This window comes from Oncorhynchus mykiss, chromosome 5 (assembly GCF_013265735.2).
Source record: "Oncorhynchus mykiss isolate Arlee chromosome 5, USDA_OmykA_1.1, whole genome shotgun sequence".
Lineage (NCBI taxonomy): Eukaryota > Metazoa > Chordata > Actinopteri > Salmoniformes > Salmonidae > Oncorhynchus > Oncorhynchus mykiss.
Genome location: NC_048569.1, coordinates 77,921,914 through 77,940,110, shown reverse-complemented (window position 1 = coordinate 77,940,110; position 18,197 = coordinate 77,921,914). Strand labels below are relative to the sequence as shown.

Here is an 18,197-nt window from a genome sequence, read left to right as displayed (position 1 = left end):
GAGCCCCATAGTAGAGGTGTCATAATACCCATAAAACCTAGCGGCCAAATATATTGAAAAATGAATGGTGGAAAATCAATTGAAACCATTTCTGCATTTCTACACACACACACACTGTCACTTCATCACACAAACACACACTCCATCATCTGCTCACTCACACATAATATGCACATACATTTATACTGACTCTATACACACGCACACCCACTCACATACAAGCTGCTGTTACTCTGGTTCTCTTATATCCTGTTGCCTAGTCCCATTACCCCTGTACATATCTACCTCCATCACTCCAGCATCCCTGAACATGTAAATATGGTATTGGAACTGACCCTGTATTTTACTTACTTATTGTGTTCATATTTCTTCTAATTTCTTGTGTGTTTTTTCTAGTATTATTGATTGTTACGTTGTTGGGTTTTGAGTTGGTAAGAAAGGCCTTTCACTGTACTTGTGAACATGACATTAAAACCTTCAACTTTAAATAAAGAAAATGCTATAAGGTTGACTATCTAGGCCGACATAGTACACTTTGTGATGATTAGGCTATGCAGGCCTAACTGTGTAACAAGCAACATTCATTAATCTGTCTCACATCTAGGCTATGTATAAATAAAACAATTAACGAAATTGCTGTGAATATGATATATATAGGGTCTATATACAGTATGTAAAAGTTAATGCAACCTATAATAAAGTCAATCACTGTAAAAACACGGACAAATGACGGGAGAAACCGCAGTGTCAATATGTCTTCATCAAATATGGGTCAGTGGGTCACATAAATACCCTGGTATCGGCATACAGATCAAGACCTAAGATCATGACTTAATGTTGGTGTCGGCTTGCAAGAGTCTAATGGTGCTTTCAAGACAACTGGGAACTCGGGAAAAATGAGGTCAAAAAATGACGTCAGTGATCTTCACGTCGGAAAGGAGGAGCTCTAGAAAGATTCCGAGTTTCCGAATTGGAATTCCGAGTTGGATGAACGTTCACAAGGTTTTTTTCCCGAGTTCCTAGTTGTCATGAACGCCCTGAAGTCGACATCCAAGTTCCAAATGGTTTTGAACGCGGCATAAAACTGCTTACTAAGGGCGTAAGTGACACTGCTGTCCCCACGTTCTTTCACTTTGACTCCGCCCACTCCGAGTGGGCATCTCTAAATGACCATCGTTCGCACGCCGACAGGAGGATGCTTATGGTTTGCCTACGGGGAGATAGGAGGACGTTGTCGAGGTAAGCGGCAGAATGCAGCCTATGACTGAATGAATGGACAGATCAAGCTCTGATGACTAAACGCTGTAGTGAGAAAGAGATGGCATGTATGCTGACCTTTTATGAAATGGCCTGTAGGCGCTGAGCTTCTTATTTATTATAGTCTTATATAGATTTTAAGGATCACCAGTGCATGTATTATTTATTAGGATCCCCTCCACCCCCATTACTAGGATACCCCTAATCAGCGGGTAAACATAACTTGCCCATAACTTGTCCCCCCATCACCGCATTTGACTGCTGTCATTATTGTCGTTTATATCTAAGTAGCGTGTTAGCAAACAGTATCCTTTTATTGAGAAATTTTACATACGGAATTAATATTAGCCTACAATAGAGTAAAATCGGACGAAACTTGTAATTAAAACATCATAGACGTTGCATTATATAGAGTTCATCGCATGGGGTCCCCACAAAATAAGAGTTGGGCAACCTGTTGGTTTACTGTAATTTAAGATATTTATTGTCCAAATGTGATTTATTTATGCACTGCATTTGACTTAAAGTATGTTCTAAATTCTAATTATGCACATTATGTCTACATTGTGTTAGAAATGCGTTGTATGCATTGCATGACTTTGGGCCAGTGCCACAGAAGCTTTGGGAACTTTATGAGGTTACTGTTAACCTCCTAGTTGGCGCTATTATTCCTTACGTCCTAGTCATTGCCATTGACGTCCTGCTCGTGTACCCCTGCGACCATTTCGTACATAAAACATCCTCCATTCAGGCTGTAAATGTTGGTTTCCTCCTTAACTTGATTTATTAATGGCCTGCAGGACTAAAACAAATGGAGAAAATATGCGTAGGGGAGAGTGGGGTATTTTGCACAATTTTTTACATTAAGCATCACTAAGTCAAGGGAAATATAGTATTCTTTCTAACAAATATATGTACATATATTTCAGGATGTTGTGTATCCCTTGAAATAATCAGAATTAATATAAACATAACAGTTTTGAAAACATAGCTAGTCCAAAATAATTGGTCTCTTGGCACAATTTATGGTGTAAGTATGGTGTAAATTAGTGTAACAGTATAGTTTAGACTGTCCCCTCGCCCATACCCGGGCGCGAACCACATCAACAACTGACACCCGCGAAGCATCGTTACCCATCGCTCCACAAAAGCTGAGGCCCTTGCAGAGCAAGGGGAACCACTACTTCAAGGTCTCAGAGCAAGTGACGTCACCAATTGAAACGCTATTTAGCGCGCACCACCGCTAACTAGCTAGCCACTTCACATCCGTTACACTAGTAGGCCAAAGTTAATTCATGGAATGGCATTATGGTGTATTGCATATATTAAATCTATGCCTATGTTCTGATATACAGTGCCTTCGGAAAGTTTTCAAACCCCTTGACTATTTCCACATTTTTTTATGTTACAACCTTATTCAAAACTGTATTAAATATTTTTTTCCCCTCATCAGTCTACACACAATACCTCATAATGACAAAGCAAAAACAGGTTTTTAGAAATATTAGCTAATTTATTAAACATAAATACTGAAATATCACATTTACATAACTATTCAGACCCTTTACTCAATACTTTGTTGAAGCACCCTTGGCAGCGATTACAGCCGTGAGTCTTCTTGGGTATGACTCTACAAGCTTGGCACACCTGTATTTGGGGAGTTTCTCCCATTCTTCTCTGCCGATCCTCTCAAGCGCTGTCAGGTAGGATTGGGAGCGTAGCTTTACAGGTCTCTCCAGAGATGTTCAATTGGATTCAAGTTCAGGCTCTGGCTGGGCCACTTAATGACATTCAAAGACTTGTCCCGAAGCCACTCCTGAGGTGTCTTGGCTGTGTGCTTAGGGTTGTTGTCCTGTTGGAAAGTGAACCTGTGCCCCAGTCTGAGCGCTCTGGAGCATGTTTTCATCAAGGATTTATTTTTTTATTTTCATCTTTGCCCCGATCCTGACTAGTCTCTCAGTCCCTGCCGCTGAAAAACATCCCCACAGCATCATGCTGCCACCACTATGCTTCACCGTATGAATGGTGCCAGGTTTCCTCCAGACGTGGCGCTTGGCATTCAGGCCAAAGAGTTCAATCTTGGTTTCATCAGGCTTTCTCATGTTCTGGGAGTCTTTAGGTGCCTTTTGGCAAACTCCAAGCAGGCTTTCATGTGCCTTTTACTGAGGAGTGGCTTCTATCTGCCGATGTGAGTAAGTCCTTTAAACAGGTTAACATCCCCAAGGACACAGGGCCAGACGGATTACCTAGACACATACTCAGAGCATGGATTGACCAGCTGGCAAGTGTCGTCCCTGACATTTTCAAACTCTCCCTGACCCAGTATGTAATACCTACATGTTTCAAGCAGACAACCAGAGTCCATGTGCCCAAGAACGCCAAGATAACCTGTCTAAATTACTATCGCCCTGTAGAAGTCACATCTGTAGCCAAGAAATGCTTTGAAAGGCTGGTCATGGCTTACATCAACACCATCCACTCCAATTCGCAAATCGCCCCAACAGATCCACAGATAACTCAATCTCTATTGCACTCATCAGATACGCTGCTGTTACTGTTTATTATCTATCCTGTTGCCTAATCACTTTATCCCTACGTATATGTACATATCTACCTCAATTACCTTGTACATCTGCACATCGACTCGGTACTGGTACCCCGTGTATATAGCCAAGTTGTTGTTACCCATTGTGAATTTATTCCTCATTGTAACGTCTGCTTCCAACTCACACCCTTAAACACGTAGATCCCCTGAACGCAGCTCACTTTCCAGCTCACTTTCCAGCCCACTTTCCAGCTCACACTCTCAAACACCTAGATTCCCTGAACGCAGCTCACTCTCCAGATCCCAATCACCTGAATTATAATCACCTGTTCACACACCTGTATGTCATTATCACACACTATTTAGTTCAGTTCTTTGCACCCCATCACTGTGAGGTATTGATTGTTTTGTGACACACGGCTTTCAGAGTTCTGTGGTTTCCCTTGATTTACTCCTCCCATGTATGATAGTTTTTGCCTGCCTAACTAACGACACATTTTGCCTATTCCCTGCCTGTACTTTAGCCTATCGGATTTCCTATTATCTACCTATTGCCTGATCTCCCGGACATCTTTACTAGCCTTGCCTGTACTGTTGCCCCTTTGGACCCCATGTGTATGACCTGCCTGCCACTCGACCCAGCTACCCGCCTCCTCCTGTGGTCCTTTGCAATAAAAAACAGGGGTCTGGTCCCCCTTGAGGTTCTTGAGAGCGCAGTCATGGAAGTCAAATCAAATTGTATTTGTCACATGCTTTGTAAACAACAGGTGTAGACTAACAGTGAAATGCTTACTTACGGCCCTTCCTAACTATGCAGTGAGAAATAATAGAAAAATAATAACATGAGCGTAATGAACACGAGGGGAGACAGAGAGCTGGTTTCAAGCTGCTTGTTTGGTTTATGGGGCATGATATCTGCTCTGTAACAATAAAAAAGCACAATCTTGAGTTCATAAAAATGATATATTGCTAAAATACTATGCATATTATGCATAAAACTGATTTTGTTTATCATCATTTGAATGGGATATGGTGGCCATTGGCACAACTTACCCCATGGCCAAGTGCTCAATATACACCAAGGCAAACATTTTGACTATATTAGCCAACACAGCTACAAGGATGCACTTTCATGCTAGGTTTAGGACCTCATATTGTAGTTTATAGAGACCCCAACTGATGTATAAAACAATCTTAAAACAATCTACTTTGGTTTAGATACAAGGATCGTGAAACCTATAACACAATAAATTAATTTTGACTTTGTACAAATAATTTGGGGGGAATGAACTTGCTTACCACTTTTTCCATGTTTCTTTCATCACAGATTCCATGAAATTCTGACCTTTTCCAGAATATTTGGTCAAATGATAAATGTTTTGTATGGTTTCCTAGGAACAATGGGTGGCTCAACTAATCATTTGGCTCTCCAACTCTCCCTTACTTTCTTATCCCACTCTCCCCTACTTTCTTCAAGTTGCAATATGTACATTTTTGGGCGATCCTCCAAATTCACATACAAATATGAGTTATAGATCTGTCATTATCATTGAAAGCAAGTCTAAGAAGTGGTAGATCAGTTCTATGTGCACTCTTATGTGTCTTTTACTTTCAGTTTTGTACACCAGATTCAAAAAGCTGAAAATACAATATTTGGGGTTATTGAAAATATATTTTTCAGCGGTTTAGATGGTACAATGATTCTGTACACTATACATTGTTTGTTTTGGCACATAAACTGAAATTAGGCAAACTATTAGAATTTTAGCAACCATGAAATGGCGAAGCGATTTCTACATATTGCAACTTTAATAAAATTGTTTTAAAAAATTGCTACTTCCTGATGTTGTGCACCTTGTTCAGCCAGGGGTAAACAAGACTGCTGCAACTGAATGTCTGAACGTGATATACAACTTCAGGAAGCTGTCAAAAAAATTGAAAACGGTGGTTGAAAATTGTGCATATTTTCTCCGTCTTTTTGGCCAGCGAGCCATTAAATCGAGTTAAGCAGGAAACAGACGCATTTGCAACCTGAATGGAGGATGTTTTATGTATGAACCGGTAGACAGGGGACACGAGTGTATTAGCAGCTGGAGGTCAATGGCAATGCCAATGCCATACTAGCCTAACATATGGAATAGTTTTTGTTGCGCATTTATGAAATATTTTTTTAAGCAACGTTTTAGTCCTGAATCTATTTAGGCCTTCCATAACAAATGGGTTGAATACTTACTGACTCAAGATAAATAATTACTAGATATATAACGTTGACAAATAATTAGTCAAAAACAACTTTGCCATCATTATGATGTGGTCAAGTTTACTTTAGAGAGATGGCTATGTTGCCATGAGCTAGCAAAGTTCGTCAAAAATAGCTAGCAATCCTAACGTTAGCTGCTAAAATGTCGGTGCTCTCCCCTTAATCTTAGCTAGCTAGCTAAAGTTATACTGTATCTTCAATCAATCTGGAGACATCACAGTGATGACTAAAGCTTGTCCTACTAATTCTTTGCCTCATTTTGAAATGACAACGTGTTTCCAAGCCACAGTAATGTACTTCAGAAAAATCTTCATCAGCACCAATTGATACTGCATTGAGTAGAATGCTCAGCTGGGCATCAGTCCCAAAACTATATTGTGACGAAATGTGCAACCCATGAATAGACAGTTAATTGATTCCAGATTCCGGAGCCACAGAGACAGCTAGAGCCATAGGCTAATGTGCATCTATACTTAAAGTAGCTAGACTGTTACAGACGGTTGTGTATTTAGAAACATATGGAGCAAAATGCAAGGTTTTGGCTTAAGAGACATGAGGGCAGAACTGTTTTGAAATCTGTCAATAAGCACTGTGTAATAAAGTCATTGGTTTTGTTTCAGTTCAGGTAAATTGTGCCCCTTATTTATTTAATTTCATATGCAGTCAAACAAGTCAAAAGTTTGGACACACCTACTCATTCCAGGGTTTTTCTTTATTTTTTACTATTTTCTACATTGTAGAATAATAGTGAAGACTTCAAAACTATGAAATAACACATATGGAATCATGTAGTAATCAAAAACGTTTTAAACAAATCAAAATATATTTTCTATTTGAAATTCTTCAAAGTAGCCACCCTTTGCCTTGATAACAGCTTTGCACACGCTTGGCATTCTCTCAACCAGCTTCATGAGGTAGTCATCTGGAATGCATTTCAATTAACAGCTGTACCTTGTTAAAAGTTAATTTGCAGAATTTCTTTCCTTCTTAATGTCATGCTGGAATTAATGATTCAGGAGACAGGTGCATGAATGCGTAATAGTTTTTTTTATTTCTTACCCAAATTACGCCGTGCCGTGTAAAGGCACGGGAACGAAGACCAAACAAAAACATATACAACACACAGGGGTGAAACCCAAACAAAAGAGCGAGGAGTACCTCAAATAAATAACACTAGCGCACAATGATTAACACACGGGACGAGACCCATAATCATCTGTGCATTCCACAATGGCACGAAAGCCAAAACACACAGCACAGGTACTCACACACACCAACGGACATTGCAACAATAATCGACAGGACACTGTTAAACTAAGGGCACACTTATTGTAAGGGGCAGGGAAGTCAGACGCAGGAGAGCAGAACTTGGTAATAGCCGGAGCAGTTTAATAGCAAAACCCACGGCATAAAAATAACAAGCACTTACAATAAACAATCCCACACAAAGACATGGGGGGAACAGAGGGTTAAATACACAACAAATGATTGAGGGAATTGAAACCAGGTGTGAGGAAAAACAAGACAAAACACATGGAAAATGAAAAGTGTATCGATGATGGCTAGAAGATCGGCGACGCCGAGCGCTGCCCGAACAAGGAGAGGACCTGACTTCGGCGGAAGTCGTGACACTTATACAATTACTAATCATTGGGAATAAGGGTCAGGTGTGCGTAATTCAAGTTTCTGAGGGATCTGTGATACTTAATGTGTTCGAGCGAATCAGTTGTGTTGTGACAAGTTAGGGGTGGTTTTACAGGCAACATCTGCATCAAGCTAAAGGCTAGAGCTGCCGCTTTCAAGGAGCGAGACACTAATCCGGACGCCTATAAGAAATCCCACTATGTCCTCAGATGAACCATCAAACAAGCAAAGCATCAATACAGGATTAAGATTAAATCCTACTACACCGGCTTTGAGGCTCTTTGTATTGTGGCAAGGCATGAAAACTATTACGGACAACAAAGGGAAAACCAGACAGGTCAAACTTTAAACAGGTCAACATTCACAAAGCCGCGGGGCCAGATGGATTACTAGGACGTGTACTCAAAGCATGCGCGGACCAACTGGCAAGTGTCTTCACTGACGTTTTCAACCTTTCACTGACTGAGTCTGTAATACCTACAGTTGAAGACGGAAGTTTACATACACTTAGGTTGGAGTCATTAAAACTCGTTTTTCAACCATTCCACAAATTTCTTGTTAACAAACTATAGTTTTGGCAAATCTGTTAGGATATCTACTTTGTGCATGACACAAGTCATTTTTCCAACAATTGTTTACAGACAGATTATTTCACTTATAATTCACTGTATCACAATTCCAGTAGGTCAGATGTTGACATACACTAAGTTGACTGTGCCTTTAAACAGCTTGGAAAATTCCAGAAAATGATATCATCAAATCAAATCAAATGTATATATATAGCCCTTCTTGCATCAGCTGATATCTCAAAGTGCTTTACAGAAACCCAGCCTAAAACCCAAAACAGCAAGCAATGCAGGTGTAGAAGCACGGTGGCTAGGAAAAACAAGGCGAAAACCTAGGAAGAAACCTAGAGAGGAACCAGACTTTGAGGGGTGGCCAGTCCTCTTCTGGCTGTGCCGGGTGGAGATTATAACAGAACATGGCCAAGATGTTCAAATGTTCATAAATGACCAGCATGGTCAAATAATAGTTATCACAGTAAACAGGTCAGGGTTCCATAGCCGCAGGCAGAACAGTTGAAACTGGAGCAGCAGCACGGCCAGGTGGACTGGCGACAGCAAGGAGTCATCATGCCAGATAGTCCTGAGGCATGGTCCTAGGGCTCAGGTCCTCCGAGAGAGAGAAAGAAAGAGTGAAAGAGAGAATTAGAAAGAGCATACTTAAATTCACACAGGACACCGGATAAGACAGGAGAAGTACTCCAAATATAACAAACTGACCATAGCCCCCCGACACATAAACTACTGCAGCATAAATACTGGAGGCTGAGACAGGAGGGGTCAGGAAACACTGTGGCCCCATCCGATGATACCCCCGGACAGGGCCAAACAGGAAGGATATAACCCCACCCACTTTGCCAAAGCACAGCCCCTACACCACTAGAGGGATATCTTCAACCACCATCTTACCATCCTGAGACAAGGCCGAGTATAGCCCACAAAGATCTCCGTCACGGCACAACCTAAAGGGGGGTGTCAACCCATCATGGCTTTAGAAGCTTCTGATAGGCTAATTGACAATATTTGAGTCAATTGGAAGTGTACCTGTCAGTGCCTCTTTGCTTGACATCATGGGAAAATCAGAATAAATAAGCCAAGACCTAAGAAAAACAATTATAGACCTCCACAAGTCTGGTTCATCCTTTTTTCAATTTCCAAATGCCTGAAGGAACCACATTCATTTGTACAAACAATAGTACGCAAGTATAAACACCATGGGACCACGCAGCCATCATACCACTCAGGAAGGAGACGCGTTTTGTCTCCTAGAGATTAATATACTTTGGTGCGAAAAGTGCAAATCAATCCCAGAACAACAGCAAAGGACCTTGTGAAGATGCTGGAGGAAACAGGTACAGAAGTATCTATATCCACAGTAAAACGAGTCCTATATCGATATAACTTGAAAGGCTGTTCAGCAAGGACGAAGCCACTGCTCCAAAACCGACAGAAAAAAGACAGACTACGGTTTGCAACTGCACAAAGATCAAACTTTTTGGAGAAATGTCCTCTGGTCTGATGAAACAAAAATATAACTGTTTGGCCATAATGACCATCGTTATGTTTGGAGGAAAAAGGGGGAGGCTCGCAAGCCGAAGAACACCATCCCAACCGTGAAGAACAGGAGCGGCAGCATCATATTGTGGGAGTGCTTTGCCGCAGGAGGGACTTGTGCACTTCACAAAATAGATGGCATCATGAGGGTGGAAAATGATGTGGCTATATTGAAGCAACATCTCAAGACATCAGTCAGGAAGTTAAAGCTTGGTCGCAAATGAGTCTTCCAAATGGACAGTGACCCCAAGCATACTTCCAAAGTTGTGGCAAAATGGCTTAAGGACAACAAAGTAAATGTATTGGAGTGGCCATCACAAGCCCTGACCTCAATCATATAGAAGATTTGTGGGCAGAACTGAAAGAGCATGTGCGAGCAAGGAGGCCTACAAACCTGACTCAGTTACAGTTTCATGTTTCAAGCAGACCACCATAGTCCCTGTGCCCAAGGAAGCCAAGGTAACCTGCCTAGGTGATTACCGTCATGAAATGCTTTGAAAGGCTGGTCATGGTTCACATCAACAGCATCCTCCCAGATACCCTCAGGTGGTAAGGGTAGGCAACAACACGTCTGCTGCGCTGATCCTCAACACTGGGGCCCCTCAGGGGTGTGTACTTAGTCCCCTCATGTACTCCCTGTTCACACATGACTGCGTGGCCAAACACGACTCCTACACCATCATTAACAGTGGTAGGCCTTACTATCAAAAACGATGAGATAGCCTATAGGGAGGAGGTCAGAGAACTGGCAGTGTGGTGCCAGGACAACAATCTCTCCGTCAATGTGAGCAAGACAAAGGAGCTGATCGTGGACTACAGGAAAAGGCGGGCCAAACAGGCCCCCATTAACATTGACGGGGCTGTAGTGGAGAGGGTCGAGAGTTTCAAGTTCCTCGGTGTCCACATCACCAACGATCTATCATGGTCCAAAAACACCAAGACAGTAGTGAAGAGGGCACGACAAAACCTTTCCCCCCTCAGGAGACCGAAAAGATTTGGCATGGGTCCCCAGATCCTCAAAAAGTCATAAAGCTGCACCATCACCGCCTGGTATGGCAACTGCTCGGCATCTGACCATAAGGCGCTACAGAGGGTAGTGCATACGGCACAGTACATCACTGGGGCCAAACGTCCTGCAATCCAGGACCTATATAATAGGCTGTGTCAGAGGAAAGCCCATAAAATTGTCAGACTCCAGTCCAAGTCATAGACTGTTTTATCTGCTACCGCACGGCAAGTGGTACCGGGATGCCAAGTCTAGGACCAAAAGGTTCTTTAACAGCTTCTATCCCCAAGCCATAAGACTGCTGAACAATTAATCAACCCCCCCCCTCCATTTGTTTTGTACACTGCTGCTACTCGCTGTTTATTATCTATGCATAGTCACTTCACCCCTACCTACATGTACAAATTACCTTTAACCTGTACCCCCGCACACTGACTCGGTACCGGTACCCCCTGTATATAGCCTCGTTATTGTGTTACTTTTTTTTTTTTTTTACTTTAGTTAATTTGGTAAATATTTTCCTAACTCATCTTGAACTTCACTGTTGGTTAAGGGCTTGTAAGTAATTATTTCACGGTAAAGTCTACACTGTATTCGGCACGTGACAAATAAAGTTTGATTTGATCTGATTTGATACAGAATATAGCCCTATTTGGTAAAAGACCAAATCCATATAAGCAAAGAGAAACAACAGTCCATCATTACTTTAAGACATGAAGGTCAGTCAATACGGAACATTTCAATAACTTTGAAAGTTTCTTAAAGTGCTGTTGCAAAAACCATCAAGCTCTCATGAGGACTGCCACAGGAAAGGAAGACCCAGAGTTACCTCTGCTGCAGAGGATAAGTTCATTAGAGTTACCAGCACCTCAGAATTTGTAGCCCAAATAAATGCTTCACGGAGTTCAAGTAACAGACACATCTCAACATCAACTGTTCAGAGGAGACTGAGTGAATAAGGCCTTCATGGTTGAATTGCTGCAAAGAAACCACTACAAAAGGACACCAATAATAAGAAGAGACTTGCTTGGGCCAAGAAACACAAGCAATGGACATTAGACCGGTGGAAATCTGTCCTTTGGTCTGATGAGTCCTAATTTGAGATTTTTGGTACCCAACCACTTTGTCTTTGTGAGACGCAGAGTAGGTGGACGGATGATCTCTGCATGTGTGGTTCCCACCGTGAAGCATGGAGTAGGAGGTGTTATGGTGTGGGGGTGCTTTGCTGGTGACACTGTCTGTGATTTATTTAAAATTCAAGGCACACTTAACCAGCATGGCTACCACAGCATTCACTAGCGATACACCATCCCATCTGGTTTGCGCTTAGTGGGACTATCATTTGTTATTCAACAGGACAATGACCCAACACACCTCCAGGCTGTGTAAGGGCTATTTGACCAAGAAGGAGAGTGATGGAGTGCTGCATCAGATGACCAGCCTCCATAATCACCCGGCCTCAACCCAATTGAGATGGTTTGGGATGAGTTGGACCACAGAGTGAAGGAAAAGCAGCCAACAAGTGCTCAGCATATGTGGGAACTCCTTCAAGACTGTTGGAAAAGCATTCCAGGTGAAGCTGGTTGAGTGAATGCCAAGAGTGTGCAAAGCTGTCATCAAGGCAAAGAGTGGCTACTTTTGATTTGTTTAACACTTTCTTGGTTACTACATTATTCCATATGTGTTAGTTAATAGTTTTGATGTCTTCACTATTATTCTACAATGTAGTAACTATAAAGAAAAACCCTTGAATGAGTAGGTGTGTCCAATATTCTGTATATTTAATTGAGTTCATAAAGTCATCTATATTTTATTACATACAATTAATTTCTCTTCTATTTTGAACCACCACATCCACATCTTCTTCGGCTGACACTTGGTCACGACAAACAGCACCAGTTACTGGAATTCATATGCTTCATATGAGCCTGTTATGAGCTGCACATAGACAGCTTGTCTCTTCTTAGGCAGTTTTGTATAGTGGCAGTTTTCGCAGAGCACTAAATCTTTAATAAAGCCTTCATAGATGCTTTACAAACATTCATAGATGCTTTTTAACACTTACTAAACTCACATTTTACATGTGTGTTGCACTCAATAACATTACTACTTGTTGTGAAACCTTTGGTCATATAGCATTACAATTTTTATCTGGTGTGGTGGATAATTAACACTGTATTTGTTTTTGTGTTTTTCTTCCAGGCACTGCCAAGGAGGTGAGTTCAGGGAAAATCCCTTTTCAGCCTCAAGCCACGTTCACCACCTTTATAATATCCAGTATGGCTGAAGAAATGCCTTCATGGACCTCAGAAAGGTTTGTTGATAAAGTATACATTTCAAAGAGAAGTATCCGGAAAAACTTAATAAACAAAATGCACTACATTTCCCACGTGCCCTCGGAGAGTGTAAAAGTCAACACTGCTCACAAAGTGGAAAGTGACTCTAACCCATCTGATAATGACGACACTGACTCCCTCTCAGGTAGTAGCTACACTGGGATGATTTATTTAAACCCACAAACACCTACATGGACTCTGGCTGAGAAGTTTGCTGGGCTCAACTCTGGAAAAGACAAGAGACTGTCTCTCAATCAGGACCTCTGTAGTCCTCCAGGTTCACCGGCAGCCATTAAGCATAATGTTGCCAATAGGAGAGGTTCTACTGGTCTGGAGGGGGTCTACTCAGACTCGTCACAACAGGAGGAAGGCAACATCAAGAATGGCACGAAAAGACTTCTGCAGAGGAAAGTGTGCAGCGGTGATCCTTCCGATCTGAAGCTGCGTCTGGTGAGAGAGATCAGGCCCAAAACCAAGGAGTCTCTGTCTGATGTTCGTCATGATGTGCGTGATGTACGTGGTAACAAGCGGAATTGGAAGGGTGGAGAACCGCTAGTCATTCCCCCTCCACTAAACAAGGCTATGGCCATGATTGATGCCTGTGAGGATAAGGTGCCTATTGTGTTTGCTGCCATGAAGAAACGTGGAGTGGAGGGAGACACAGAGAACCGGCCCTACAAGTGCACTCACTGCAACTGGGCCTTTAAGAAGTCCAGCAATCTGCAGAGTCATCTGGATACTCATAGTGGCCTGAAGCCTCATATATGTGACCTGTGTGGCAAAGCCTATTCTCACCAAGGCACACTGCAGCAGCACAAGCGCCTGCACACTGGAGAGAGACCGTACCACTGCCCCTTCTGTGAAAAGACGTACATCTGGTCCTCCGATTACCGCAAGCACATTCGCACGCACACCGGAGAGAAACCGTACGTGTGCGAGACCTGCAGCAAGGACTTTGTGCGCTCCTCGGACCTGCGGAAGCATGAGCGCAACATGCACACCAATGAAAAACCCTTCCCGTGCACGCAGTGTGGCAAGACCTTCAACAAGCCACTGTCCCTGCTCCGCCATGAGCGCACTCACCTGGGCGAGCGGCCCTTCTGCTGTCCCATCTGCGGGAAAGCCTTTGCCGTGGCCAGCCGCATGGCAGAGCACCAGAAGGTGCACACCGGGGTGAGACCCTACACCTGCCTGGTCTGCACCAAGTCCTTCACCAAGTCCTCCAACCTGCTGGAGCACCAGGCCGTACACAGCGGTATCCGCCCCCACAAGTGTCCTCAGTGCGGGGTGGCATTTGCCATGGTGTCCCGCCTGGTCCGTCATCAGCGTGTCCATACCGGAGAGAGGCCCTACGACTGCACAGGCTGCAGCATGTCCTTCAGCCGCACAGCTGCTCTGAAACGCCACCAGGAGCAGACGTGTGCCGGGAGGATCTTTGTCTGTGTGGAGTGTGATAAGGCTTTCCAGTGTGCCGCTCAGCTCACTGAGCACATGGTGAGCCATGAATGACCCTATTGCTGCTACTGCTGCTACTGCTGCTTCTGTTGTTGAAGACTGATTTATGCTGTTTGGGAGCTACCCTCTCATAGAGTACAAACAGTTGGTCTAATCAACCTTACTGATCTCTACATGCTACGCTCTTAGAAAAAAGGGTTCCCAAAGCGTTTTTCGGCTGTCCCCATAGGAGAACCCTTTTTGGTTCCTGGTACAGTTGGGCAAAAAAGTATTTAGTCAGCCACCAATTGTGCAAGTTCTCCCACTTAAAAAGATGAGAGAGGCCTGTAATTTTCATCATAGGTACACTTCAGCTCTGACAGACAAAATGAGAAAAGAAATTCCAGAAAATCACATTGTAGGATTTTTAATGAATTAATTTGCAAATTATGGTGGAAAATAAGTATTTGGTCAATAACAAAAGTTTATCTCAATACTTTGTTATATACCCTTTGCTGGCAATGACAGAGGTCAAACGTTTTCTGTAAGTCTTCACAAGGTTTTCACACACTGTTGCTGGTATTTTGGCCCATTCCTCCATGCAGATCTCCTCTAGAACAGTGATGTTTTGGGGCTGTTGCTGGGCAACATGGACTTCCAACTCCCTCCAAAGATGTTCTATGGGGTTGAGATCTGGAGACTGGCTAGGCCACTCCAGGACCTTGAAATGCTTCTTACGAAGCCACTCCTTCGTTGCCCGGGCGGTGTGTTTGGGATCATTGTCATGCTGAAAGACCCAGCCACGTTTCATTTTCAATGCCCTTGCTGATGGAAGGAGGTTTTCACTCAAAATCTCACGATACATGGCCCCATTCATTCTTTCCTTTACACGGATCAGTCGTCCTGGTCCCTTTGCTGAAAAGCAGCCGCAAAGGATGATGTTTCCACCCCCATGCTTCACAGTAGGTATGGTATTCTTTGGATGCAACTCAGCATTCTTTGTCCTCCAAACACGACGAGTTGAGTTTTTACAAAAAAGTTATATTTTGGTTTCATCTGACCATATGACATTCTCCCAATCTTCTTCTGGATCATCCAAATGCTCTCCAGCAAACTTCAGACGGGCCTGGACATGTACTGGCTTAAGCAGGGGGACACGTCTGGCACTGCAGGATTAGAGTCCCTGGCGGCGTAGTGTGTCACTGATGGTAGGCTTTGTTACTTTGGTCCCAGCTCTCTGCAGGTCATTCACTAGGTCCCCCCGTGTGGTTCTGGGATTTTTGCTCACTGTTCTTGTGATCATTTTGACCCCACGGGGTGAGATCTTGCGTGGAGCCCCAGATCGAGGGAGATTATCAGTGGTCTTGTATGTCTTCCATTTCCTAATAATTGCTCCCACAGTTGATTTCTTCAAACCAAGCTGCTTACCTATTGCAGATTCAGTCTTCCCAGCCTGGTGCAGGTCTACCATTTTGTTTCTGGTGTCCTTTGACAGCTCTTTGGTCTTGGCCATAGTGGAGTTTGGAGTGTGACTGTTTGAGGTTGTGGACAGGTGTCTTTTATACTGATAACAAGTTCAAACAGGTGCCATTAATACAGGTAACGAGTGGAGGACAGGGGAGCCTCTTAAAGAAGAAGTTACAGGTCTGTGAGAGCCAGAAATCTTGCTTGTTTGTAGGTGACCAAATACTTATTTTCCACCATAATTTGTAAATAAATAAATTAAAAATCCTACAATGTGATTTTCTGGATTTTTTTCTCTAATTTTGTCTGTCATAGTTGAAGTGTACCTATGATGAAAATTACAGGCCTCTTTTGTCTTTTTAAGTGGGAGAACTTGCACAATTGGTGGCTGACTAAATACTTTTTTGCCCCACTGTAGATAGCACCTTTTTTGAAGGACAACATCCTGCAAGGCTGCTAAGCCTTAAAATACAGTGCCTTCAGAAACTATTCACACCCCTTTCCTTTTTCACAAGTGCCCTCAACCGGTACGATGCATTTTGCATCATATGATGTAGCGTTTCCATCATATGATGCTCAATGCATCATACACGTTGTATTTCTGTATTTTATCTTGAAGTTGTATATCTTGAAAACTTGATTGCTGACATTGAAAACATTTTGGGACTATATAAAAAATGGACTAATGAAACAAATACCAAAAGATGGTTTGGGGTGGAATTTTCCTTTTATGGCCGTGATAGGAGAAAACTGAGGATGGATCAACAACATTGTAGTTACTCCACAATACTAACCTAAATGACAGATTGAAAAGAAGGAAGCCTTTACAGAATAAAAATATTCCAAATCATGCATCCTGTTTGCAATGAGGCACTAAAGTAAAACTGCAAAAAATGTGGCAAAGCAATTCACTTTTTGTCCTGAATATAATGCATAATGTTTGGGGCAAATCCAACACAACACATCACTGAGTACCATATTTTCAAGCATGGTGGTGGCTGCATCATGTTATGTGTATGCTTGTTATCAGCAAGGAAAAGGGAATGGAATAGAGCTAAGCACAGGAAAACCTGGTTCAGTCTGCTTTCCAACAGTCACTGGGAGACAAATTTACCTTTCAACAGGACAATAACCTAAAACACAAGGCCAATAACCTAAAACACAAGGCCTTGCAAAAATATTCACCCCCTTGGCATTTTTCCTATTTTGTTGCATTACAACCTGTAATTTAAATGGGTTATTATTTGGATTTCATGTAATGGACATACACAAAATAGTCCAAATTGGTGAAGTGAAATGAAAATAATAACCTGGTTCAAAAAATTCTAAAACATCTCAGTATATATACAGCTGTTCTGAAAGGCCCCAGAGTCTGCAACACCACCAAGCAAGTGGCACCATGAAGACCAAAGAGCTCTCCAAACAGGTCAGAGACAAAGTTGTGGAGAAGTACAGATCAGGGTTGGGTTATAAAGAAATATCCTAAACTTTGAACATCCCACAGAGCTCCATTAAATCCATTATTTCAAAATGGAAAGACTATGGCACCACAACAAACCTGCCAAGAGAGGGCCGCCCACCAAAACTCATGGACCGGGCAAGGAGGGCATTAACCAGAGAGGCAACAAAGAGAACAAACATAACCCTGAAGGAGCTGCAAAGCTTCACAGCAGAGATTGGAGTATCTGTCCATAGGACCACTTTAAGCCATACACTCCACAGAGCTGGGCTTTATGGAAGAGTGGCCAGAAAAAAATAAGTAAACATGTTTGGTGCTTGCCAAAAGGCATGTGGGGGACTCCCACATATGGAAGAATATGGAAGAAGGTACTCTGGTCAGATGAGACTAAAATTGAGCTTTTGGCCATCAAGGAAGACGTTATGTCTGGCGCAAACCAAACACCTCTCATCACCTCAAGAACATCCTCCCCACAGTATATTTATTTGATTTATTTCACCTTTATTTAACCAGGTAGGCTAGTTGAGAACAAGTTCTCATTTACAACTGCGACCTGGCCAAGATAAAGCATAGCAATTCGACACATACAACAACACAGAGTTACACATGGAATAAACAAAACATACAGTCAATAATACAGTAGAACAAAAGAAAACAAAAAGTATATATACAGTG

General features: G+C 42.5%; 1 protein-coding gene across 1 annotated transcript; it reads left to right on the top strand.

Moving 5' to 3' along the window:
• The first annotated feature begins 1,109 nt into the window (after window positions 1-1,109).
• On the top strand, window positions 1,110-14,896 carry znf648 (zinc finger protein 648). The gene is made up of 2 exons (XM_021604446.2): window positions 1,110-1,239; window positions 13,032-14,896. The coding sequence occupies exons 1-2, from the start codon at window positions 1,167-1,169 to the stop codon at window positions 14,672-14,674; spliced, it is 1,716 nt and encodes a 571-aa protein (XP_021460121.2). The 5' UTR covers window positions 1,110-1,166; the 3' UTR covers window positions 14,675-14,896.
• Window positions 14,897-18,197: the final 3,301 nt, after the last annotated feature.

What these genes read in the sequence shown, in the direction of transcription:
- znf648 (XM_021604446.2), top strand. Translation starts at nt 1,167, where the DNA reads ATGACCATCGTTCGCACGCCGACAGGAGGATGCTTATGGTTTGCCTAC. An exon ending in GATAGGAGGACGTTGTCGAG is followed by an intron (nt 1,240 to 13,031) that starts GTAAGCGGCAGA and finishes TTTTTCTTCCAG; the next exon opens with GCACTGCCAAGGAGGTGAGT.